The sequence below is a fragment of the Pygocentrus nattereri genome, chromosome 14, assembly GCF_015220715.1.
Source record: "Pygocentrus nattereri isolate fPygNat1 chromosome 14, fPygNat1.pri, whole genome shotgun sequence".
Taxonomy (NCBI): domain Eukaryota; kingdom Metazoa; phylum Chordata; class Actinopteri; order Characiformes; family Serrasalmidae; genus Pygocentrus; species Pygocentrus nattereri.
Window position 1 is genome coordinate 13043177 of NC_051224.1, and position 24324 is coordinate 13067500.

Sequence of the window (24324 nt, forward strand, 5' to 3'; positions counted from 1 at the left end):
ACCCATTGTAACTGCGAGAGAACGTCAAATTACTGCGAGGCCATTACAGCTGCTTCGCTTTGCTCTCGCCCACAGCCTCCTGCTGGGGCTCCGCGCGTCCTCTGCTGGCCCCTTCCTCACGACATGTGCACAGTGTGAAAAACGGCGGAATGAAATGATTCAGAAAGATAAAACTCGGAAAACTGAGATACTCTTACTGTTTTCTGACAGCAACGATCCGCCGGATAGTGACCATGTAACGAATATAGGATAAGTATAACACAAGTGGGAATACAGGCTCGGAAATAATTCATGCATAGAAGATAATATTAATACTTCCATAATTTATAATGATGGTGCTTCTGAGCATTTAATGACGTTATTCGAGGTTCAGCACCTAAAAGCCGTTCTGCTCAGTCTGTACCTGAATAAAATGCTCCTTGTTGTTGCGGTGTCTGAAGTTCCTTATCTTCACGGACAGCGCAATCGATGTGCTGCTGTTCGGTAGCTGACTAGTGACGCCTTGCGGATGGCAAAATGGCTGCGCTTTATTTTTCCCACATCTCTATAATGTTAAAATATCTAAGGACGTATTAATTTATTTCACATGTCAACCGTTTAAAGTATAGCAATTACCTGTTTTTTTCCCCTTCCACCAAGGTGCCACCCGTAAACTACCCAGAAGAAGGACTCTAGGCCGTTGAGCTTCGGGGTAGGTGTAGTAAATTCTGTTACACGGCGGGGGCAACAAAATAGCGCTTCTCTCTGCGGGGAGGGAGGTGGGCTGCAGATGTGTGTGCTCACACTGTGTTACTGTCTATGCGAGCTTTGTAAAGCCGTTTCCGAGCTCTTTAAAGAACATCCTGAAAGTCTCTCTTCATTACAGTGGCTCATGTCCACTAGTGAGCAGTGTGGATGCTAGCAGGCTAACTTCAGCGGACGGACCTGTCACTGCCCGAATGTGCTCATTTCATAAAAGCTGCAGTTATGAGTCCAAACAGTACAGGCCTGTTGAAGAAGCTGATGTCAGCTTCTTGTTCGACTTTTCCGTTCCACCTTAAATGGTGTAGAAGTTAGTTAACGCTACGTTCTTGCGCATCAGGCATCAGAATGGAACTGCTGCATCATTTAAGGTGGAACGGGGAAATTCGAATAACAAGCAAGCTTCAGCCTCGCAATCCGCTGGACGTTGGACTTCACGAGAACCATGGCTTGAAATACTTTGTCATCCAGCTGTTTTCTAAGCCAGCTGTCAGAATAGCATTGCTTCTTCCCTGCGTCTACACCGTCATTTCCTGTTAATAACTTAGTTAGCTAACTTAGCTAGCTAGCTAACTTCGTTAGAGAGGAACTGTCTTAACAATATTAGTTGGCTATAGCTGGCTCCACCTCAGCAAGCTGGCTGATTTTCATGCCAGCTCGGTTTTGTTTGGCGAGGCTAACACTGGCTACCTCTTCTTCAGCTTCTTATTCGAATTTTCCGTTCCACCTTAAATGATGCGGCAGTAATTACATTAGCTACAGTTACATCCCAGTCTCAATAGCTGCTGTGACATTTAAGGTGTAACAGACACGAAGCTAGAGAATAGGAGGCTAACTTTTGTGTTGGACAGTCTGAAACAGATTATGCCTCACAAATACGTGGAGTATTTTTTACCAGAGTTGTGATTTTTAATATTCTCCTCATTTCCTCCACATTTCAGCTTTAGGTAGTAGTCTGTGAAGTTTCATCAGGTTGTTCCGTCATCTGTGAGAAGTGCTTGAATTTCCTGAGGTCCATCTGCTCTGAGAGGCTGCTGCAGGTCAGTCAGATACACAGGCCCGTCTTTGTTTAGAAGAGGGCGAGTATAACTGGGCCTGCATGGCAGATGTTGAATGAAAATCATCGTTCTCATAGTTTTTTTATGTGGCAGTACTGATTATTTTGTTGTCTGATCAAACATTATAGAAACGAAATATTGTGATGCGATATTTTGTTTAGTGATGTATCATGATGTTATAATTTTACCATGTCACCCACCTCTAAGTCTAAATAAGGTGTTTAATATCTGTATTCTGTTTTCTGACAGTGTGGCTGCCCACCTGCTGCACCGAATCAACAATGACGACCTCGCTATAATAGCTTTTTCAAATGAAAATGGAGGATATGTCGCTGTCAGGCCTGGATAACACCAAGCTGGAGGTAAATATATCATATTGTTTTTTCCATATGCTCTCTATTTAACTTGAAATTATTAAATTAAGCATTTAAGTATATGGTGTGTGTGTATATATATATATATATATATATATATATATATATATTTATACACACACACACACACACACACACATATAATCTCCAGGTAAACCTGTTTTATCTGTCATGCCTCAGGCCTTGGCTCATGACATCTACTCAGAATTGGTGGAGGATGCCTGTTTGGGGCTGTGCTTTGAGGTGCATCGCGCAGTCAAACAGGGCTACTTCTTCCTTGATGAGACGGACCAAGAAAGTATGAAGGATTTTGGTGAGAGAGCAAGTCATCATTTCACTCAGACTTTTTTCTGGTGCCAAGATAAACATTTTTGGTGGTTATACCAGCTTAGATTTAAGAGGATCCTCACAGCAGTGCTGTCTTTCTTGTAGAAATTGTGGACCAGCCAGGGGTGGACATATTTGGTCAGGTGTACAACCAGTGGAAGAATAAGGAGTGTGTGTGTCCTAACTGCAGCAGGAGTATAGCAGCCTCACGCTTTGCTCCTCACCTGGAAAAGTGTCTGGGAATGGGTCGCAACAGCAGTCGCATCGCCAACCGCAGGTTAGCTCACATGCAGTTATGCTGTGCAGATCTGTGCTGCTCAGTTCCATTCAGTTTGAAATAGTTAGGGGTAGGTAGGGTTCAGGTTCTTATTTGTCCTGAGGATCTTAGTTATCCAAACAGGGATAAATCTGGCATTATAGTTATGACAGAGTCACTGTCATTCAGATTCACGCAACCAGAAACGAAATTGAATAGAAACATGTTTTGGCTTCATAACGTTTCAAAATGCACAGACATCAGTTCAGAGACAGTTTAGTGCTAAAGAATGTACTGTAATTTTATTTTAATAATGATAGTAATAATAATATTATAGTAATGATATAATAATAATAATAATAACTAACTAATAATAATGTAATTTAATTGTTATTTCACTTGCTGTTAATTTTGATGTTAGTTTTCTAAAAGAGATCCTTAAACCACTATACTTAAGCCCAGACATACATAAATGTCCAGTAACTGTTTATGTTCTTTGTCTTGAGTTCCACTGCAATGCATGAAGCACAATGTACATACACCTAAAGTAAGTCTTGTGAGTTATGTTTGTAGTCCCATGTAACAAAAGCATGCTTTCTCTGCAGAATAGCCAGCAGCAACAACACAAGCAAGTCCGAGAGTGACCAAGAGGACAATGATGACATCAATGACAATGACTGGTCATATGGTTCAGAGAAGAAATGTGAGCTCTCTGTTTTACTTTGTTGTCTCCTCCCTCAGCTAAATCTCGTTTAATTTACTTGTACAGATTTTAATGTGCTTGTGTGTCTTTATCCCTGACAGCCAAGAAGAGAAAGTCAGACAAGGTATTGAAAAATCCCAAAACATGAGTTTCATGTCAAAGCTTGTCTAAAATACAATGTTATTTACAACTGCATTTCCAAAATAGTTGGGATGCTGTGCAAATTATAAATAAAAACAACGCAATGATATGCAAATCATTTAAACCCTGTATTTCTTTGAAAATAGTATAAATACAACATATCAAATGTTGAAACTAAGAGATTTTATTGATTTTTTAAACATATGTATGCCCAGTTTGAATTTAATGCCAACAGCACTTTCGAAAAAAAGTTGAGCTGGTGGCAACAAAAGGCTGGTAAAGTTGTGTAATGCTAAAAAAAACACCTGGTGGTTAATTGGCAACAGGTCAGTAACATGATTGTGTGTAAAAGAGCATCCCAGAGAGGCTGAGTCAGAAGTAAAGATGGGGAGGGATTCACTAATCTGTGAAAGACTGCACGATCAAATTGAATGACCAAAAAAGAATGAAGATTTTGAGTTTGATCCCTGGTGATGCTACAGCCAGGAGTCCAAGAGAGCACAGTTAGCTATGCTCTCTTTGAGGGGGTAGGATGGCCCCCCTTCTCCCCCAATCACTCAACGGCATGTTAGTCAGCGCAGACGTCTTTTAGCTGACATAACAGATCTGGTGTTTGGCGCTTTCTTCTGAGCATGTTCAGCTGTCCAATGACGATGCATGTGCGGCAGTTCATAAAGATACAGTGTCTGGCTTCACAGGCCTCGGAGGAAGCCTTTGCTAGCCCTTACCCTACTAGTGTTGGCAATATTGTGTGATTGGAAGAGTCCCAAGTGGAATTGGAGACGATTAAGTTGGGGCGAAAATTGGGTTTAAAAAAAATGGACTGAGTGGAAGCGGAAAACTGTCACATGGTACAATGAATCATTGGTCTTTGGGCTAAAGACCTCCCAGCTTGTTATCAGTGCACAGTTCAAAAGCCAGTATTCATGATGGTTTAGGGGTGCATTTATTGACATGGCATGGGTGACTAGCACATCTGTGAAGGCACCATTAATGCTGAACTTTCAGAACTACAGCAGCGTCTCCTCAGTTCCCAAACGCTTACAGAGTGTTGTTAAAAGATGAGATGTGGCAGCACAGTCTGTTTTTTTTTTGGAACATGTTGGCATCAAATTCAAAATGGGCTTGTATTTTTAAAAAAATGACAATAATAATGAATTTTCTGAGTTTCAACATTGATATGTTGTCTTTGTAGCATTTTCCTTTAAAAGTATGATTTACATGATTTGCATGTCATTGCATTCTGTTTTAGTTTACATTCTGCACTGTGTCCCAACTTTTTTGGAAATGGGGTTGTATATGTTATCAGCCGAAAGCTTGCATAAAGTACAATGTTATCTATATGTGCGATTTTAAGATGCTAAGTAGCTTTGAGCCCTTAAATGCAGTTCTACTTTACTTTCCTAGAATCCAAATTCTCCAAGAAGATCCAAATCCTTGAAGCATAAAAATGGTGAGTTTCTTCTTGCTTGTTTGTATTTAAAGTACAGAAGTGCTTCAGAGTAGGTCTGCTCCTCGTTTATTTGCTGCTTTAACATACTGGAAGAAATAAAATAAAAAGTGGAAAATGTGCTATAACTTTTGCGCAGGCCGCATTTGATGTTTGTTTTTTCCAATGAGTTAAATTAAGCAAATAAACAGTAATTGTGAATTTAAATGGGCAGAAATGTATTCTTTGTACAGGATGTGTGCTTAATGTCACTAATGAACAAAACAAAAATGCTGTTGTTTTGGCTCGATTCAAATGAAATCAGCACAATTATTGATTAAAAGTAACTAAACTGAATGACAAAACTGTGCTTAATATATTTAAAATGGAAATGATTTAGACATGAAATCAACACCTATTTTCAGTGCAGGTTTTAAATTGTGACTACATGATCAAGGTTTAAGGCCCAAGCTCGGTCTTTGCTTCTGGACTTCTCACTTTCTGTCTGTGAGAAGATTTTTTTCCTTGTTGTCTCTTTTCAGGAGAGCTCAGTGGTAGTGTGAATCCAGACCTCTACAAGGTATTTATCTACTTTACCTTGAATCTGTTTGAGCATGTTTGTGAGCTGTTGTATAGGGTTCTTGCCCTAACTGCCTCATCGGTATGCTGCATGTTTCCATCCCACATGTGGAGCTGTTCACTACAGTGCTCTTTTCTGTCTTTTGCTCTGCAGTATAACTACAGTTCCGGGATCAACTATGAAACTCTAGGGCCAGAGGAGCTACGATCACTTCTGGCTACGGTAAGCAAAGTACAGCTTTCTCTCAGTTATTCACCGCCTTGCACCTGTTTTGTCTTGTATCAGCATATCCATACAGCCAAACCATATGTATATATATGTTAGGGATGCACTGATTGTGAATTTTTATGTCTGATTTTATAGATGATGGCCCCTTTTTTTTGAAGGATTTTTATGAGTGTTTTCTTTTACATCCAAACTCACACTCTGCACTAAATGAACATACATACATGTTCAGATGGCACTAATTACACTGACTGTGGTCGTCTGTAGACAGGAAATACTCCACATATCAGTCTCAATGTTTTTCATGACATCATAGTTTTATGAGTGGTCGCATCTACCAGTATTATCAGCTTTCTGAGAGAGATTATGCAGTGTTTGTTTTACTGAGTGTGAGTTTGCTATAATTTTGATTGTATGAAGTTCAGTGTGCTTTTGGCTAGACAGCGATCATGCTCAGTTAATGACAGCTCTTGTTAAAAGCTTGTTGCTGACAGCAGCTCTTCTCTCCTTAGCAATGTGGGGTTGTATCAGAGCACACAAAGAAGATGTGCACGCGGTAGGTGAAACTTTCACACACACACACACACACACACACACACACACACACACACACACACACACACACACACACACACACACACAGTAGTAAGAACCCTCAGGGCCTTCATGGCTTTCAGATGAGTACTAATGATTTCTGTGAAATAAATGCATGTCTGTGATTTTCAGGGTTTTTTTTTTGTATTTTTATTCTTATGTGACAGAATTATCATGCTTGTATTTTAACTCAGTGGTTTAACAAAACGTTTGAATTCTTCCAATCCAGTCTTCAAAGAAGTCATTGTGGTATTTAGGTAGATACAAACAAGTGCCTGTCCCATTGGTCAGATTAACCACTTACATAATTAGGAACTGTGGAATCAACCATTTTTTGATTTACAATGGATGGGGCGAATTTTGCAAGCTTTAAATGTCCACATTAAATCCTAAATGGTCAAAAAAATGTTTATGTGAATCACTGTTAGCTTTTTGTTCTATGTAAATATAAACATATATAAAGTAACTATAGTTTTTTTCTGATACCACATCATAGGCAACTGTTGTCTGGTAAAGGCAGATGAGGAAACTGATGATGTTTAAGTGCCAAAGCTTAACTGAAGCCTGCTGATCCCCTTACACAGCAGCTGTTAGTCCTGTTTAGTGTGCTATAGATGCGTTACTCTTTCTGAGTGTGTGTGTGTACAGTGTGTGTTAGTGTGCTTATATGTGTTTGTTGAAATCTAATGTTGATTGTGCATGTGTCATGCGAAGGCACGATCTTTTTCATTTGAGTAAATGGAAATGATCGTGTCATCTTGGGACTGATTTTATGGAACACAAGTGGCAACTCGGTGTCAATGTCATTTCTTTATTTTGTACACCTTTAGTAGTTGGGCCAATTGTTTTTGTTTTTTTCTGGGGCTAATTTAGTCTGTTTTGCCATTTAAATCTATTTGGCCATTGTCTTATTAACGTTTGACCATATATAGGAAGGATCCATCTCTATTCTGATAAATAAAAATGTGATCCATTCCTCCCCAATTGGACAATCTGAGGTTGTTTTAAAGCACTGCTTGTTTTTCATGGCATGGGACTTTTTAGACATCTGCCAGCACCCATCTGGCCCATTCTAACCACTAATCTCTAACTGCAGACCCTCCCTGGTTGCTGGCAATGTCTGTCTAGTCTCTGGTCCAAATATGTCTGATGCAGTGCATAATGCCACATTGTGTCCTGCCAGGTCCCAGCGGTGTCCCCAGCACACGGACGAGCAGAGGAGGGCGGTCAGGGTCTTCCTCCTGGGGCCGTCCGCGTGAGTTTCACCCTAAACCCTACTTTCCCCACCTTAAAGCCCTCCTGGCTGAAAAAAAGAAAAAAAAAAAACACTCTTTGCTCTTTCTTGCAACCATATCCCAGTTGCAATTCAAAGTTTCTTGTTTTGTCTTGCTCCTTTTTATTTAATGTTATAATAATGTTGTATCCATGTTAAATCAGTGTTCCAATGCAGTAGCTCCATATTCATTGTGGAAGAGCACACTTCTTCCTCTAACATTTTTCATCATTATTCCTGTGATACTTTACAGTGCCTTGCAAAATATGCACCCCCTTGGCATGTTTCATGTTCTGCTACCTCACAACCTCTAATTAAAATGGATTATTTGAGGGTTTGCATCATTTCATTTACAGAACATGACTACAATTTTGAACATTTGATTGTTTTTTATTTTATTGTGAAGCAAGGAACAAATAGGACAAAATAACAGAAAACTTCAGTGTGCATAACTATTCTCCCCCTAACGTCAGTACTTGTAGAGCCACCTTTTGCGGCAATTACAGCTGCAAGTCACTTTGGATAAGTCTCTATAAGCTTGCCACATCTTACCACTGGAATTTTTGCCTGTTCCTCAAGAAAAACATCCTTAGGATAGTGTTCTTGGGGTGATGAGATGTGTTGGTTTTGCTCCAGACATAGCATTTTCCTTGGTGGCCGAAAAAAGTTCAATTTTGGTCTTATCTGACCTTCCTCCATACATTTGGGTAGTCTCCCACATGCCTTTTGGCAAACTCAAAATGAGCCTTCCTATGTTTGTCTGTAAGTAAAGACTTTTTTCTGGCCACTCTTCCATAAAGCCCAGCTCTATGGAGTATACGGCTTATTGTGGTCATATGGACAGTCTCTGCTTGGGAAGTCTGCAGCTCCTTCAGGGTTACCTTTTGTCTCTTTGTTGCCTCTCTGATTAATGCCCTCTTTGCCCAGACTGAGAGTTTTGGTGGGTGGCCCTCTCTCGGCAGGTTTGTTGTGGTACCATGTTCTTTCCATTTGATGATAATGGATTTGACGGTGCTCCAGGGGATCATCAGAGATTTGTATATTTTTTTTATAACCCAACCCTGGCTTGTACTCCTCAACAATTTTGTCCCTGACTTGTTTGGAGATCTCCTTGGTCTTCATGGTGTTGTTTGGTTAGTGGTGCCTCTTGCTTAATGGTGTTTCAGGCTCTGGGGCCTTTTAGAAATATATACTGACAGTATATATACTGACAGATCATGTGACACTTAGATTGCACACAGGTGGACTTCATTTCACTAAGCATGTGACTTCTGAAGGTAATCGGTTGCACCAGAACTTTTTCAGGGCTTCATAGCAAAGGGGGTGAATACATATGCACATGCCAGTTTTCAGGTTTTTATTTCCACAGATTTTTTTAATACATATACTTTTCTCATTTCACTTCACCAGCTTAGACTGTTTTGTGCAGATGCATCACATACAATTCAGATAAAAAAAAAACATTTAAATACAGGTTGTAATTTAACAAAATAGGTAAAAAGCCAAGGGGGGGCGGGGGTGAATACTTTCGCAAGGCACTGTAGGTAAACCAAAGAGATCCTAAATTTCACTGCTGTTTGCTATGAGGCAAATGCATCATTGCAGCTTTGCAAATGATTCAGACAATCAATTTTTAGTTACTTTACTTTTTCTTTACATTTCAACCAGGACTGCTTTTCGGATGAGGCACAAAGCAGGGCAGCCAAATTCAAACAGAGTTCATTTACAAATGTTACACATAAAGGCAGAGAAAGTAAATGAAAAAAAGTTGCTGTTGGATGTGGGCTTTACAAATACAAGCAGTATCAGTGCTATATTAATATCACCTCTATTAGAGGAATAGAAGTGTTTTTCTGTTGTTATTCTATTCAAAAATGTGTTATATCCAAACTTGTTATGGATATACAGTATTCTGCAAACATTACTAAAATTAAACAACTTGAGTTGCAGTGTCGATTTGAAATGAGGACACCTCTCTCCCTCTCTGCCATGGACTTCAAATAGGCAAAGAGAAATGAGGGGCTAATATCAGCCTTGACATTTGCACTTTTGCTTCATTTCTTCCTCTGTATTTATCCCATTGATCTAGAAGGTGAAATTTGTAGGGCTTAAAGGAAGAGTCCAGCAATTCTACTGACCTACTGTTTGCTAAATAGCTCATTTATGAGTTCAGACTATGCCCTCAACATATGAGAGAACACTAATTGAGGGAGGAGGGGAGAACTAAAAGAACTTGGGCTGGAGCTCTGGGCCGCTACCTGTAGTTAGAAGATTGTTTATTAGCTGATGTAACAGAACTGGTCATTAGTGTTCTGCTCCAAGTGTGTTGAGCTGTCCAGTGAGGTCACATTAGATAGCTGTGGGGGCTGGCAACGTTTGACTGGGAGAAAGCACGTGCTAGCCTTCACTAGCTGAGGGAATTAGTCTGGGACATAAATTGGAGCTCAAGATCTGTTATTGCAACCTAAAAAACTGTGTTTTTACTGGTCCATTCATCATTAATGTTGTTCACAAAATGTAGCAGGCAACAGGCATCCTCAAATATTTTATAATAGTGTTGCTATTGTAAAAATTGATGGATAGAAGTGCAGAGGGATAGAAGTAGTTCTTGTGAATTGGTCTGTGAAAAAGTAGAAAGAAGGCCTTAGTTGTCAACACAATTGACATATTAATGCTTTTATGCTAATTATCCCCACAGAGTGTAGTTTTTATTGATGTCTTCAGTCATATGCAAGAGTTGACCAGCGTGATCAGATTTCATGTGTTGTTGATTTTTAAAAATTTTAAAGTGAAATAAGTTAACACATCCTCTACAGAGACCACAAGCACAAAAATAAAAAATTAAACTTGAAATGTGGCCAGTGCAAAAGCTATGGCACAGTTTATGCTGCATTTTTTTTCTTTCCAATATTTTCAAATCAGCTACAACAACAACAACAAGCAATAGAAGTTGTGCAGCAAAAGTTTCAGAAGACATTCACTTCTTTTTTCATTTTTAAGTTCTTTGTAGAGGATATGTTATCTTCAACTTTAAACTTTTACATATGACTATGTGAAAATGTTGCATGCTGTAATAGCATATCATGTAACAATGTTAACGTTGAAGCATTCAAATGAATATCAGTCTCTCAGTCGTACCATTTCACTTCACTTCACTTCAGTCTTTTTGACTGGACCTAACTCTCATTTTCAATGTGGGTTTTCTTGACATCTTCAAACTGGGTTTTGAAAATATATATGCAGATATATATGCATTATGTAGTGAAGGTGGACATGGAGATGGTTGGTGTGAAAGTAGAGGAGGCAGTGGATAGGGCAAGATGGAGGCAGATGATCCGCTGTGGCGACCCCTAAAGGGAGCAGCTGAAAGAAGAAGAAGAAGATATATATGCATTAGGTTCATGTATCTCTCTAGACTTTAATTTTTCAAATAATTTTAGCTGTCACCGTAAGTTAGCTGAGAGCACCTTGTAGTGTGCAGCAGGTCTGTAGTAAACTCAACTTGTTGATTGACAGGTCAGCACTGCCAGATCCGGAGTCAGCGTTGGAAAACGATGGTTATGACACTCCTGACGGACAACTCATCATGTCCCGCCTCCAGTGGGATGGGTCATCTGACATCTCACCCTCAGACTCAGCCTCCTCAAAAGCCAGTGAGTTCTTTATAAGTATACATTCTTGGGTTGGGCGATGCCGCTGAATTTGCCGTCTATTCTCTTTTCTCTAGCTCAGTTTTATTTACTGTCTTATTTGTTATATAATGTATTCATTGTAGTGCAGCATTGCACCCCTCAGTTTCATCGGGTTGACTTATTTCACAATTTTGTATCATTTTCATGTTTCCATTTATCAGTGTTTTCTCACTGCAATACCCAGCATACATTGCTCAAAAATGCATAACACAACAATCCCCACAATGTAAAAAAAACTTGACAGCTCACCCTCAAGTATCCATCCCAAGGCACTTTTAAAATGTACTTCTACCTTCAACATATGTCATCAAAAGAGGGTTTTTCTAGTCTAGATTTCCCTTTCAAATTATGTTAAACTGTAAAAATAAATGTCAAATGTCAGTAAATAAATAAGTAAACGTCACTTACAGCTCAGGTATGTGACAAATATGACTTTTTAAAATAAAGCCATTTTAAAGCAGCATTGTGTAACATTTGGAGATTTGAAGACCTCTCTGGTGGAAATGTGTAACTGCATGAAATGTACAGAGGAACATTTTGTGTAGTCATTTAGGCCTTGGATCCCCACAAGCAGATGAATCTGATCTGAGCAGTTTGAAAGAGTATTAAAAGAGAACTCAGCCAAAACTTGGTGCAGAATGTTTCTTCGGAGGATGTATGTGAATTATTCAGTATTATCATCATTTTGCTATTGTCTGAAGAAAACCCTGTATCTCCAAAATGTTAACTTTACAGGAAAAGGACAAAACATGCTCTACTCTTAATGTATGTCAATGGAACCAGAATTTTTTTCCAAGTAATTTTGGGTCATTTCTTTTGATCTGTTCTTCATGAAATTTACAAACCAAATAAAGCGCAAAAGGTATCTTCAAATTATGTCAAAAACTGAAAAACAAAGATGCAGATACAAGGTTTTCTTTTGACAGCAGCGATATCTTCATTAGTAAAATGTTGAATTTGCACTTGAAACCTAAGCATCAAGCCAGACCTTCTTTTTGAGTGTGACCTTAATACGTGAAGACCTGTGACGTTTGAAAAACTCCTGTGAAAACTGTAATGTCTTTTTTCTCCTGACTCGGTAACAAAATAAACTTTCTGTTTTTACTTGCTTTCACTGCTGCTATTATGTGACCCACTATACTTACTTGTCCTCATGTTGTGCTATAAGCAATTATGTCTTCGACTACAAGGCTTCATTTGTTCCAGAATCAGATCCAACATTCTGTGATGTTCTTGGCCTAATTGGCCAATTCTAGCTTTGACTGTGTTCATGTGCTTCACAATCCTTGTTCTCACTACTATTTCTTTTCCCCCACTTAATTTGTCTATATACCTCTCTCTCTCTCTCTCTCTCTCTCTCTCTCTCTCTCTCTCTCTCTCTCTCTCTCTCTCTCTCTCTCTCTCAGGTACTAACAACTCAGACTCTAAGAGACCTAAGAAAAAGAAGAAGCCTGGCTCACTGCTTGTGAGTAGTGCAGGGGGAGGAGAGAGGGAAAAAGGAGGAGAGCGAGAGAGAGGAGAGAGGGAAAGAGTAAGTGGCAGTGGAGGAGGAGGAGGAGGCGGAGGAAGCAGTGGGAGTGGACTGAGTGGTGCCAGCAGCAGTTCCCAGAATGCACTTGCTCTGTCAAATCGTAAGAAAAGACCAAGACTGCCAGCTCCACCAGCTCCCCCAGCTCCCAGTATTTATGATGACCTGAACTGAAAAAAGAACAGTCCTCACAAACTCATCCATATCAATGCTGGACAAGAGCGTTACACTCATTTATCTTTCTCATTTCTTTTTCCACCAATTTGTGCACAAGAGACCTTAAAACAGTAAGTATGTTATGTGCAGTTGAATATTGGGGTTTACATTTGTGATTCGCATAAACGTGCCATAGCATGTTCAGACTACAGCGTGTGAAGTGTGTGAGCGCTGAGTGTAAGTTTGAGTGTGAATCTTGGGTGTAAAGGTACAGTACTGTACAAAAGTCAGAGACCACCCTTCATTTAATTTCCAGTCAGAATGGCCCTAAGTTCAATTTTTAGAATATATTTCTGAAGATATAAAATATTACACAAGGTGACTTCATAAGGAAGAAGAAGGTCTAAGGAAAATAAGTAAAAACAAGTTTCCAAAACTGTATTTAAAAAATTATACAGAGAACATGGGACCCCTAACAAGTGTGCAAGACCTGGTGGGCCACCAAACCTATCCCCTAGTTCTTAAAGCTTTGAAAGATGGACAAATATGAATTGAAAATCAAGCCCCATTCTTCCTTCAGATATGAAAAATTCAGCAGGTGTTCATACGTCCACCTTGAGAAGATAACTGCATGCTATCTGGTCTGAAAGGATGTGTAGCCTTGACAGTGAGAAAAAGAAACGTGGAGAAAGAAGAAAGACACTGCTGATGCTCTCAGACTGACCACCCCAGTCCAGACCTCAGCACTACTGAATGAGTCTACATGAATCAGAAAAAAAAACTATTTCTAAAACTGAACTTTGGAGGAAAAAATCCTTGCAGATTTCTTTGGAAAACTGAAAGCAAATCTCTTGAAAAGATTGGAAGCAATAATAAATGCAGAGATCGAACAATATTTGCTGAATATATATCTTCTGTTTTTTGTTCTCCTGACCTTTAAGAATGTGTACTTAATGGCCATTTTTTTACTGGGAATTAAATAAGTGGTGGTCTCAGACTGTTGGACAGTGCTGTGTGTGTGTGTGTGTGTGTGTGTGTGTGTGTGTGTGTGTGTCTTGTTGAATAATGTTAATATGGTTTGAATGCTTGTGCTTGTAAAAGTGCACAATAATGTTACTGCGACTTACTCTTTACTGTCAGTCAGAATAATGCTACTCCAGAATGCTACTTTACACTTGCCTGTTTCTACTGCTTCCTGCTGAATAATGCTCCTTTGATAATCACTGTTACAGCTTCAGGCCAAATTATGTTTCTTTGATAAACACTTTGTCATTTTCTGCTGCCTCGTAGTAAATATTATACAGTGTAAATTACACTATTTAGTCTAAAATATAATGTTAGGATTCTTTTTTTGTTTGTTTTTGCCTGCTTGTTTGTGGTCCTCCCTGCTAAGTATTGCTCCCTTGGTGCATGTTGTCTTGTTTATGTCTGGTTTGTTGGTCTTCAAAGCACTTATTACATTTGGGGTCAGTTTCTCAGACAGTGGTTGAAAAGAGTAATTCCACTGATTTTTCAAAGTTTCAAATTTCTGCATAATTCATTGTGATGTTTGATGTGAACTGATGATCTGTAGAGAAACTTGCCAGGTCAGATTTCTTCATGTGGGATGTAGTTTTCAGAGGCTTTAATTATGTGTTAGATATATGGTTCCTATTGCCACCACTGTGAACAGTTCTCTCTCAGGAAGTTTCTCTAGAAAAGAGCATTTCATATCAAACCGCTTTAAAAGCCTGATTACATTTAAGTATGATTGCATTATGTTGAAAATGAGAAAAATCGATGGAATTCCCCTTTAAGCCTAGTTCTAGAAGTTCTAGTCCAGGACTACGCCTGTATAAGAAACCGTTCCTCAGTGTTTTTACTCTTAGATGTGAATATGATAAAAGGCCTAACAGCGAAATAATGTGGTAGAGAAATGGCACTTAAAAGCCTGTGAAGTGCAGGTGGGTAATATTGATGAAAGATGCACTCCCTATGGATCAAATCCAGTCTATACAAGTGGACTTCTATTTTGTGTTAATTTCCATATTTGTGAATTTTGTGAACTGATTTTAAGGCTGAGTGTTTGAATGAAGCTGCATTTGTGGTGGAGGGGAAAAAAAAGATTCCACAGGTTCCTCATCCCTACATATGAAGTACTGCGTATGGATATGTTATTTTCAATGCTGGCAGTTCTAGCTCTGCTCTGAGTGTACAGTGGTAGCCTGTGTTCTAGTCTCAATAAAGCCCAGCGTGTCTCAGGATGTTTTTTTCTCCCGTCTGCTATCTGTCTCGTCACTTTTCCACTTTTCCACTGCTCCCAAGATCAACAGACGCAATGGGGAAAACCCCCTTTCATTCATCTTTGAAACTCTTAACTGTAGTGCACCATAGTTTGTGAAAAAAATATTCAAATTACCAGTACAGAATTTGTTTAAGTGGCTACATAAAACTGTTTCCAGATTTTAAAAACGCTACACTGTCAAGATGGACTGTGTTGGAACAATGAGCAGCAAAAGAATGTAGGCCCAATCTGTCTTAAAACTGTTCATTTTCAATTTAGCTATTTTTTTACAAAAAGCACTACAGTTTCTCATTATGCAGAATTTTTGTATTTTCTTTTTTTCAGTGCTTTGTTAGGGCAAGGATGTTTTTAGCTTTTAAGTTAAATGCAAATACTGCTTAAAATTACATTTTTACTTGTATGAATTCAATTTTCACATAATTGTAACAACTAGCAATTGAGACACACACACACACACACACTTTCCCACTTTCAGTAGTAAGAAAAGTAATAATGTCATCAGAATTCAGAAGTTCACATTTAATTCCTACTAGCCCAATTGTTTCCTTTCATTAATGTGAAATTTGAAAAGGCATAACCTTTTAGTACTGAAAGTTTTAATCTGGCATGCTAAAATAATTTTTACTTGTGAATTTTTACAGCAGAATATTTGTCAAATTCCAGATATATTTAAAACATTTCTCAAATTTAATCTGAACTCAATATCAAAAAAATGCAAGCCAAAAGCTAAAATCAATTTTCATACTTCAAGGCAAGCAAAAAAGTCTTTACAAAGAGCAATCTCAATATCATCGAGGATGAGAGAACAACTTATTTTACTGGCCTGTTTGTGCCAACTCTCATCTTTCAAAACTGACGTGTGACACACATGAAGGTTTACAGACAAAACACTTCTGTGGCAAAACTACAAAATGTCATTTTTGCTAGGTTTATATCCACCCATTTGACGTTGCGTACAGAAAATACTCCTTTATTTACATGACTTTGCTTTTCTTTGTTTAGCACTTGTTAACATGGTAACCCTGTCTTTTTTCATGAGAGCAAAGGACAAAAACATCACCTATATTTAGCTGTGACACACAGTATGAAAAAACAAGGAAAGCTATGAAATGGACTGCAAAGGGAAAAAAAAGCTATTTGAATAAATATGAATATTAAATGATCACCTGGAGTCCAACACAACACAAACTGAGTTAATTTGACAGCTGACATTAATTTGAAAAACAGATGGCTGTTAATGAAATCTGCACGTTTTATTTCTATTTTTGTGCCTTCTCATGAGCATGAGCGCTGAGGAGTCTGTGGAGTTGTAACAAACGAAATAAGACCTACTGACCATTAAAACAACATTAACATCATATCCGTGAAAAGACCAGCAAGAGCCCTAATATAACTGAGGACAAACTAGGCCTCAGTTTGAGATTAAATTATTACAAAGGTTATATGATTCAAAAGCATAATTACAGCATCCACAAGTAAATCTGGGAACACATACACACACACGCTCTCTCACACACACCATTCCAGTCAACTAAATGGCACCAGAAGCCTTGAGGCTCCCTGAGTACACGTCTGCTATCCCATTCCTTCTGTACCCAACGCATCTACTGCTCTTTTTCCATCTAATACATTTCAGTCACAATAGTTTCATAACATTTCAGTCACTCCTCAGTTCTCCTGTCAAATTGGCACCTTTCATCCATTCGGGTCTCTTCTTAATTCCATCCGAATGTCTGTCTGCTCGTTTGTCTGCCTTCACCGGCTATGCATGCCAAAGATGAGGAAGCTGAAGAAGACAGTGACTCCCACAAGAGAGACGGTGGCCGGTGCAGTGAAAAGTTGCCGGTAGTTGATGCGGAAGTACCAGACCACGGCCAGCAGCACCACAAACACAGGCACTACCAGGCTGCCGGTGCTGAGGGTCAGGGCAGCCGAGCGCAGACCGCTGCTCAGACCCCTGCTGAAACCCGCGCCTGTTCCAGGGCGAGACGCTTCTTCTGGGTCGGGGTCTTGCAAAGCTGGGGCCTGGGCCTGAGAGATGTGGCAGTGGAGGACGCTGTTGTGAGTGATGTTGAGGGAGAGCAGTGTGCGGCGCGGGTCCTGCAGCAGCTGCCCCTGATAAATCAGCTTAATCTGCCGCTCACGTCCAGAGAAGTACTTACTGCAAGGAGAGAGGGATTCGATTATATGAAGTAATGAAGTAAACAACTTCAAAACGGTGCACATGAATTAGTTTTGTGTGTTTGAAGGGATGCAAGAATTAATTGAGAGGATTAGATGTGACAATGTGAATGCCCTGTTTATACACACTATATTACTGAAGTATTCACTCACCCATCCAAATGACTGAATTCACGTGTTCCAATCACTTCCATGGCCAAAGGTGTATAAAACCAAGCACCTAGGCCAAAAGACTGCTTCTACAAATTGTGAGAGAATGAGTCGCTCTCAGGAGCTCAGTAAATTCCAGCGTGGTGCCGTGATAGGATGCCACCTGTGCAACAAGTCCAGTCGTGAAATTTCCTCACTACGAAATATTCCACAGTCAACTGTCAGTGGTATTATAACAAAGTGGAAGTGATTGTGAACGACAGCAACTCAGCGACGAAGTGGTAGGCCACGTAAAATGACAGATGCTGAGGTGCATAGCACACAGAGGTCAGCAACTTTCTGCAGAGTCAATCGCTACAGACCTCAGATTAGCTCAAGAACGGCGTAGAGAGCTTCATGGAATGGGTTTCCATGGCCGAGTAGCTGCATCCAAGCCTTACATCACCAAGCACAATGCAAAGCGATAAATGCAGTTGTGTAACGCGCCACCACTGGACTCTACAGCAGTCTAGGCGTGTTCTCTGGAGAGACGAATCACGCTTCTCCGTCTGGGAATCCAATGGATGAGTCTGGGTTTTGCAGTTGTCAGGAGAACGGTACGTGTCTGACTGCATTGTGCCAAGTGTAAAGTTTGGTGGCGGGGGGATTATGGTGTTTTTCAGGAGTTGGGCTCGTCCCCTTAGTTCAGTGAGAGGAACTCCTAGCAGACCAAGAGATTTTGGACAATTTCATGATCCCAACTTTGTGGGAACAGTTTGGGGACGGCCCATTCCTATTCCAACATGGGTAATAAAGACATGGATGAGCGATTTTGGTGTGGAAGATCTTGACTGGCCTGTACAGAGTCCTGACCTCAACCCCACAGAACACCTTTGGGATGAATTAAAGCGGAGACTGTGAGCCAGGCCTTCTCATCCAACATCAGTGTCTGACCTCACAAATGTGCTTCTGGAAGAACAGTCAAATATTCCCATGAACACACTCCTAAAACTTGTGGAAAGCCTTCTCAGAAGAGTTGAAGATGTTATAGCTGCAAATGGTGGGCCAACATCCTATTAATCCCTATGGATTAAGAATGGGAAGGCAGAAGAGCGAATACTTTTGGCAATATAGTGTATATAAAAAGCTAAAAAAGCTATAGTGCTCTAATTTTATATATAATACATGTGATTATTTCAACAGACTGCAAAGAAAGAAGTGCAGCAAAAAAAGATTCTATAAGGGTGTAACAACAAAAATTCAAAATCTGATTAGATATACGGTGGTTTCTATAAAACATCTCTATAAAACAGCAAACTGAAGTTATATTCATACGTTAATGTTAATGTGTCAAATGTTTACAGATACAGCTCACATACAGGCAAGCTAGGGATTCGATGATGCACACATTTTCAGTTTCAGCACAATTTTCAACTCAAGGTCAAGTTCAGATATTTTTGGTATTATGTGTTAGAAACATACGAATGACACTGCAGGGCTCTAATTGTATACTTCACAGATTGTTTTGGCTCAGATAAATAAAAGTTTTTTTCTCTCAGAACTTTTTCAAAATTCTAACAAAACTTTTTAAAAATTACTAATATGTACACATATCAGTCACACTTTACAATTGCCTTAAGAAGCTCAGTCATTCGAGCATGGGTCTGTATACAACATAAGCCCCTCCTCTTCCAGCCAACTTTACTGCACCCAGATGCCTAGTCTTAAACTGAGAGTGGTTTCTACAATATATGACAGATGCGAGACCCTTGGAAGAGACCAAGGGGCATAACACATTTCACACACATTTTCTAAAGCATATCCCTTCTGTCGGCATAACAGTAATACGGTTTTAAATTTCTATACACAGTTTCAAACTTTTCAATGCATACTAAAAATGTTACAACCTTAATTTCTATTGTGTGGATGTACGGAAATGTGTGAATATTCAAATATGGATATCCAGACACATCATTTGTTTTTGTAGTCGGATATTCAAACGTGCAGTTTGAAACCAGATAAATAAAATTAAAAATAACACTTTTAATCCAGTTTTAAGTGAGTGTAGAAGAAAAGTGAATATTGTATCTCACATTAGCAAAATGGCCAGCTAGCTGCTTGCAATCATCAAAGCAATAAAAAATGCTTATTCATTGGAATATTATAATATTATTAGTTTACAAATGTGGATACAGCAAACTCCTTACGTTGCACTTGATGTTGTGATAGTGCAAAGTAACAGGAAACCACAGAAGCCATAATGATTTGACAGGAATGCACCCATATGGGTATTATAAGCTGATGTTGATATGTGATGTTTTTCCATGTGCCAAAGCTAAACAGTTTCTAAAAATTAGAAACTGGGACTAAATCAACCTGGAATACAATTATAGAGAAATATAACATTTATTTCTCTACAGTTATTGCTGTCTGCATTATATTCATTTTACAACATTTTGCGTCCTCACCTTTTCAACACTCCCACTGTATCTTGAGGCCTCAGCACTGCCAGCTCCTCAGTATCATTCAGAAACTTTAGACGCACAGTAATGCTTGTGCTTTCATCCTCTTCATCCTCCGTCCCCTCATCCTCTCCCACCTCATCCTCTGTACGCCCACGGCTCACTTTCTTCCGCCCTCCCTGGATGTCTAGCAGCTCCTCTCCTGTTCCTTCATCTGATCCATCCTCTCCAGTTTCCTCCTCCTCCTCCTGCTTGTCCTCCTCTGTTGGGTCGTCGCTCTGCTGCTCTCCAGGTTCTGAGCTGGCTGGGGGTCCTGCATAGCTGTCGTGGCCTCCTAGGCCAATTAGGGACGCGTGGGCACCCACAGTCAGGATGGTGCCCAGGATGTGGTCCCCACGGTCAGCCACGTGAGTGGACAGCCAGGCCAGGACGAGGGCCAGGACCAGGATGACCACACCACCCACCGCTGTGGCCTCGTCCCCCACCCCATCAAACATGGACAGAGCACACACCGCCATCCCAGGACCCTCACTACCTCTGCTGAAACACAGATGAGCACAGTTTCCATTTTTCAGTTAGAACTGCTTACAGGACAGACTCTTGGTCCCCTCAAATGAGGGGGTAAAAGGAAATTCCATCAATATTTAAAAATTTCTTCACAATTAAATAGTAAAGAAAGTCATTCAAACACACTAAAGACAGAGAAACAGTCAGACTTGTTCACAATGGTGGTGGTGATAGGAACCCGACTTTTACCTCTAAAAGCTCCACAGTTATTACATATGACTGCACTGCCTGATGCCTGAGACATAGTTCACAATAGATACCATAAGGGTTGTGATCTAAATCAACTTTTCCCTCCAAGGTTTTCTAGATTTTACAATAAATCATCATTGCATAAAAAATCTGAAGACTTGGGTAGGTTCACTGGTCATCTGGTTCCTCTCAACCCCACTGCAAAGAAATCTGAGATGGTAAATTTCTCTACAATGAACCATTTCACGTCAAATCACTCTGAATTAAAAAAATCAGAGAAAGTCCCGTTTCAGGAAACTCTCTGGTACGCCAAATCAAACGTACTCACAAGACGAACCCTGATGTCTACCTTGTGATAGTCAAACTATAAGAATTTGAAACATTTCTCCTGCTATTTACTGTAGTGCTGTCTTATAGCAAACATTTAAAAAGATGGTTCTTCAAGAGTTCTTTTGTAAAGGCAATAGCTCTTCTAGAACCAAGCATTTGTATACACTTACACTTTAAGGGCTCTTCAGTGAACGAGATTCTGTATAGAACTGTGAACACTCAAAGAGCCCTTTTATTACAGGATTAAAGGATTCTTTGCATTGTGTAAGGTTCCTCAGACTGAAGGAAAACATGGTCTAGATGAAAAGGGCTCTATACAGGACAAAAAAGGGTTCTTCTGTTGGTGCAAGCTTGGCATCATAACAATAGCAGAACCCATTTTGGTGCCATATAGAACCATTTTCAAAAAGGCATACAACACAGTTCAATACAAAACAAACTCAAGCTTAAGAACCATTTCACCATGCAAAGAACCACGCAAGTATGATATAGAATTCATGGTTCCAAATAGGAACACTGCCTTTACTAAAGAACCAGTGAGGTACTCTGTAATACACTACTGTAATTGTCTGAACTTACTATGAGATTCTAATAGGAAGGGTTTTACTATAAATAACGTTCAGAATTAATACATTTTTAATTAAACATAGAATACACAGAAAATAAACTGAAATACAAATGAAACGTGTTATCATTAAATTACATTTAATCCCTGCTTCGTTTCGCGCTGTGTTAAATACTTGCTCGATTAAAAACGTGAATTTGTCTGTTAAACATTAATGTTGCTGAGAGCTCTTTGGCCCTGCTGTACAACTAAAACTGACTGATTACCTAACAGAGTGACACAGTTACTTAGCTGAGGGCATTATTAGCTTCAGGTTTAAATTGGTAACCGTGCTTATATTAGACCTGGTTCAGTCTTGTACACCTTTACGTTTCATTAGATGTCATTATAAAGCAGTGAGTCGGTTTAAAAGGCGTCTGGGTGGCAAATACAAAGTCACTGAAAAGCGTACCGTTAGCTTGCGCGCTAGCATGGCGGCTAACTCTGTCCGACAACCTAATGAAGCGAGCTATAACGAATCGATACGGTCACCACAACATCAGTGAACGCGTGGCTGGATGTCTGAACGCCAGCACGACTCCGAGACGGACACGCCAGCTAAACTTAGCTGTAAACTCTCAGTGCTAAGCAGCGGCGCACCCGCTAACTTAGCTGGGAGCAAGTAGGCAAGGACGACCTTCGCACAGGAGTGGTCTTATTTGTAAAAGCGGTTTTAAATGTGCCGATTTACACGTAGTGTACTTTATTTAGTGCGCTCGTATACGTGTTACAGAAACAAAATGTGTAGAAATGTACCTCTGATCCGCTCAGATCATAGCTGGATGTTTACTGTCCCGCTATTTGAGACGCCGCACCGCTTCGCAACTCCACCAGCCTCATAAACAAACATGCCCGCTGACGTCAAAACAGCACGTCACGCGTTGGGTTGCCAGACGCCGAAGCAATAATAAGCTCACTGAAATAATACGAGCGTTTTGTGTGACTCCCTTAAAATGTGATGGTTTATTTCATCGTTTTATATATTAATATTGTTTTCCTTTTGTTCTATTATTTCCGTGCTCATTTCTAACGTCCCAAAAGAACAAAAAATGTTCTCCTCTGAAAGTCCGGCAGCGGAGAGAGGACTAAAGCCTTTCACACATAACGGTGTTCCTTTCCTACTTCATATAATACAAGTAGTGACCAAAAACAGCTTGAACAAAAAGTCCAGTAACTCTGGGTACTAAGTTCCCTACAGAACTGCAGTGGAACTCTCTCAGAACACTGAAGACTGATGGTGCAGTATCAGGCACAGCAGCACTGCTGGTTGTTTTACTGTCCACTTTATCTTCCCTACTGAAAAACAGCACAGGAGCCCGACTGGCTGTGTATTTTTGAGTGGTGGACTATTCAACCCAGCAATGACGCGGACCAGCAGAAACCCCAGCAAGAACTTTGTGTCAGATACAATTGTAACAGCACAGCACACAATACCATGCCACTATTATCTTAATGTCACTGCAGTGCTGAGAATAATCCACCTTCCAAACAACCTGTAGAATTCAGCTATATGGAGGGTGTTTCTGATAAAATGGCCACTGAATATCAGTATATGTGGTCATTCTGTTATTTGGTACACAGCCTGTATGCTTGAGTAGAAGTCTGAGCATTTTGAAAATACTCAGAAAAGTACAAATCCATCCCAATCTTGCTACGGTACATGCAAGTGAGTAAATGTAAACAGGTACTATTCACTTCTTCAAGTCCAATATTTTCCAGGGTAGAGCTTCCCTGAGAATATTATGCATATTATCCGTTTTTAAAGGTTTTTCACTACATACAGAGCACAATTATGCCTATTTTAGTGGGTCTGGTGCAGCACAGTATGTGAAATGTTAAATAAAAACCATTGTATTCATGTTTTTTGTTAGTATTTTATAAACGAGGATCTACTGGTTCTTTTTGTCTGATCCAACTTGATAGATGCCAGAAAAAATAAATATCATGACATATGGCATATCATGAAAATATCTAAAAACGTCATAATATCATATTTTTGCCATATCACCCGTCTCCAGGACAACATTATACAAAGACAATACTGTTGCAGGGGTCCATTGTTCTTCTATGAAACATTTAGGCTAAATTCATATTTAAAAACATAGTACTGAACATCCTCAGCTCAGTCTTTAATATGAGCAGTATTGTATGAGCAGTATTAATATGGCAGTATTACAGCATTATCATTTGCTTGGCTGCCCTCGAGCACTCAAGTGAAATTCTATTTAGCCTGGCCTTAGACAAGAGATGCGTAAAAAACTGCGTGGTTTGCCATTTTAATAGCATCTATTCACATGTCTTGTGAGCACCATGTAAACAGCTGTTGTGTTCTAGTGTTTACTGGAACGAAAGTTCAAGTATTGTCCGTGTTTTGTGCGTGTGTCAGTGGATCTCTCCGTCGATGCGCAGCAGCAGGTACTCTCTCAGTGCGCAGGGAATATCTAACTTATTAACGCCAGAATGACATCGTGCTCCCAGGTGGCGACGCAGTGAACATCTAC

General features: G+C 39.8%; 3 protein-coding genes across 8 annotated transcripts in view; 1 reads left to right on the forward strand and 2 right to left on the reverse strand.

The window, feature by feature from the left end:
* Nucleotides 1-462: 462 nt before the first annotated feature.
* Nucleotides 463-15320, forward strand: atxn7l3 (ataxin 7-like 3). Of its 2 annotated transcripts, XM_017686012.2 has the most exons (14): nt 465-691; nt 1683-1781; nt 2049-2161; nt 2354-2486; nt 2606-2777; nt 3362-3459; nt 3561-3583; nt 5008-5053; nt 5572-5609; nt 5763-5831; nt 6347-6390; nt 7612-7683; nt 11218-11354; nt 12800-15320. In XM_017686012.2, exons 3-14 carry the CDS (start codon nt 2111-2113, stop codon nt 13093-13095), a joined length of 1179 nt encoding a protein of 392 aa, XP_017541501.1. In that variant the 5' UTR covers nt 465-691; nt 1683-1781; nt 2049-2110; the 3' UTR covers nt 13096-15320. The 2 variants fall into 2 exon arrangements, with proteins under 2 accessions (XP_017541509.1, XP_017541501.1); XM_017686020.2 differs by lacking the exon at nt 7612-7683 and having other exon boundaries at nt 463-691.
* A 545-nt stretch (nt 15321-15865) lies between these two features.
* tmub2 (transmembrane and ubiquitin-like domain containing 2) lies at nt 15866-22712 on the reverse strand. Of its 2 annotated transcripts, none has more exons than XM_017686032.2 (3): nt 22580-22712; nt 20140-20673; nt 15866-17522 (listed from the first exon to the last, which is right to left on the reverse strand). In XM_017686032.2, the coding sequence occupies exons 2-3, from the start codon at nt 20649-20651 to the stop codon at nt 17117-17119; spliced, it is 918 nt and encodes a 305-aa protein (XP_017541521.1). In that variant the 5' UTR covers nt 20652-20673; nt 22580-22712; the 3' UTR covers nt 15866-17116. The 2 variants fall into 2 exon arrangements, with proteins under 2 accessions (XP_017541521.1, XP_017541529.1); XM_017686040.2 differs by having other exon boundaries at nt 20140-20670; nt 22580-22694.
* A 965-nt stretch (nt 22713-23677) lies between these two features.
* Nucleotides 23678-24324, reverse strand: part of asb16 (ankyrin repeat and SOCS box containing 16) — a 16624-nt gene continuing 15977 nt past the window's right edge. For 3 of the 4 annotated variants that reach the window (XM_037544553.1, XM_037544552.1, XM_017686070.2), the window contains one exon: nt 24206-24324. This exon is cut by the window's right edge and continues 67 nt beyond it. In XM_037544553.1, the coding sequence (XP_037400450.1) occupies nt 24206-24324 (119 nt within the window). The other variant, XM_037544554.1, reaches the window with a different exon arrangement.

What these genes read in the sequence shown, in the direction of transcription:
- atxn7l3 (XM_017686012.2), top strand. Translation starts at nt 2,111, where the DNA reads ATGAAAATGGAGGATATGTCGCTGTCAGGCCTGGATAACACCAAGCTG. An exon ending in AGAAAGTATGAAGGATTTTG is followed by an intron (nt 2,487 to 2,605) that starts GTGAGAGAGCAA and finishes TCTTTCTTGTAG; the next exon opens with AAATTGTGGACCAGCCAGGG. An exon ending in CTCAGCCTCCTCAAAAGCCA is followed by an intron (nt 11,355 to 12,799) that starts GTGAGTTCTTTA and finishes TCTCTCTCTCAG; the next exon opens with GTACTAACAACTCAGACTCT.
- tmub2 (XM_017686032.2), bottom strand. Translation starts at nt 20,651, where the DNA reads ATGGCGGTGTGTGCTCTGTCCATGTTTGATGGGGTGGGGGACGAGGCC. An exon ending in ACAGTGGGAGTGTTGAAAAG is followed by an intron (nt 17,523 to 20,139) that starts GTGAGGACGCAA and finishes CTCTCCTTGCAG; the next exon opens with TAAGTACTTCTCTGGACGTG.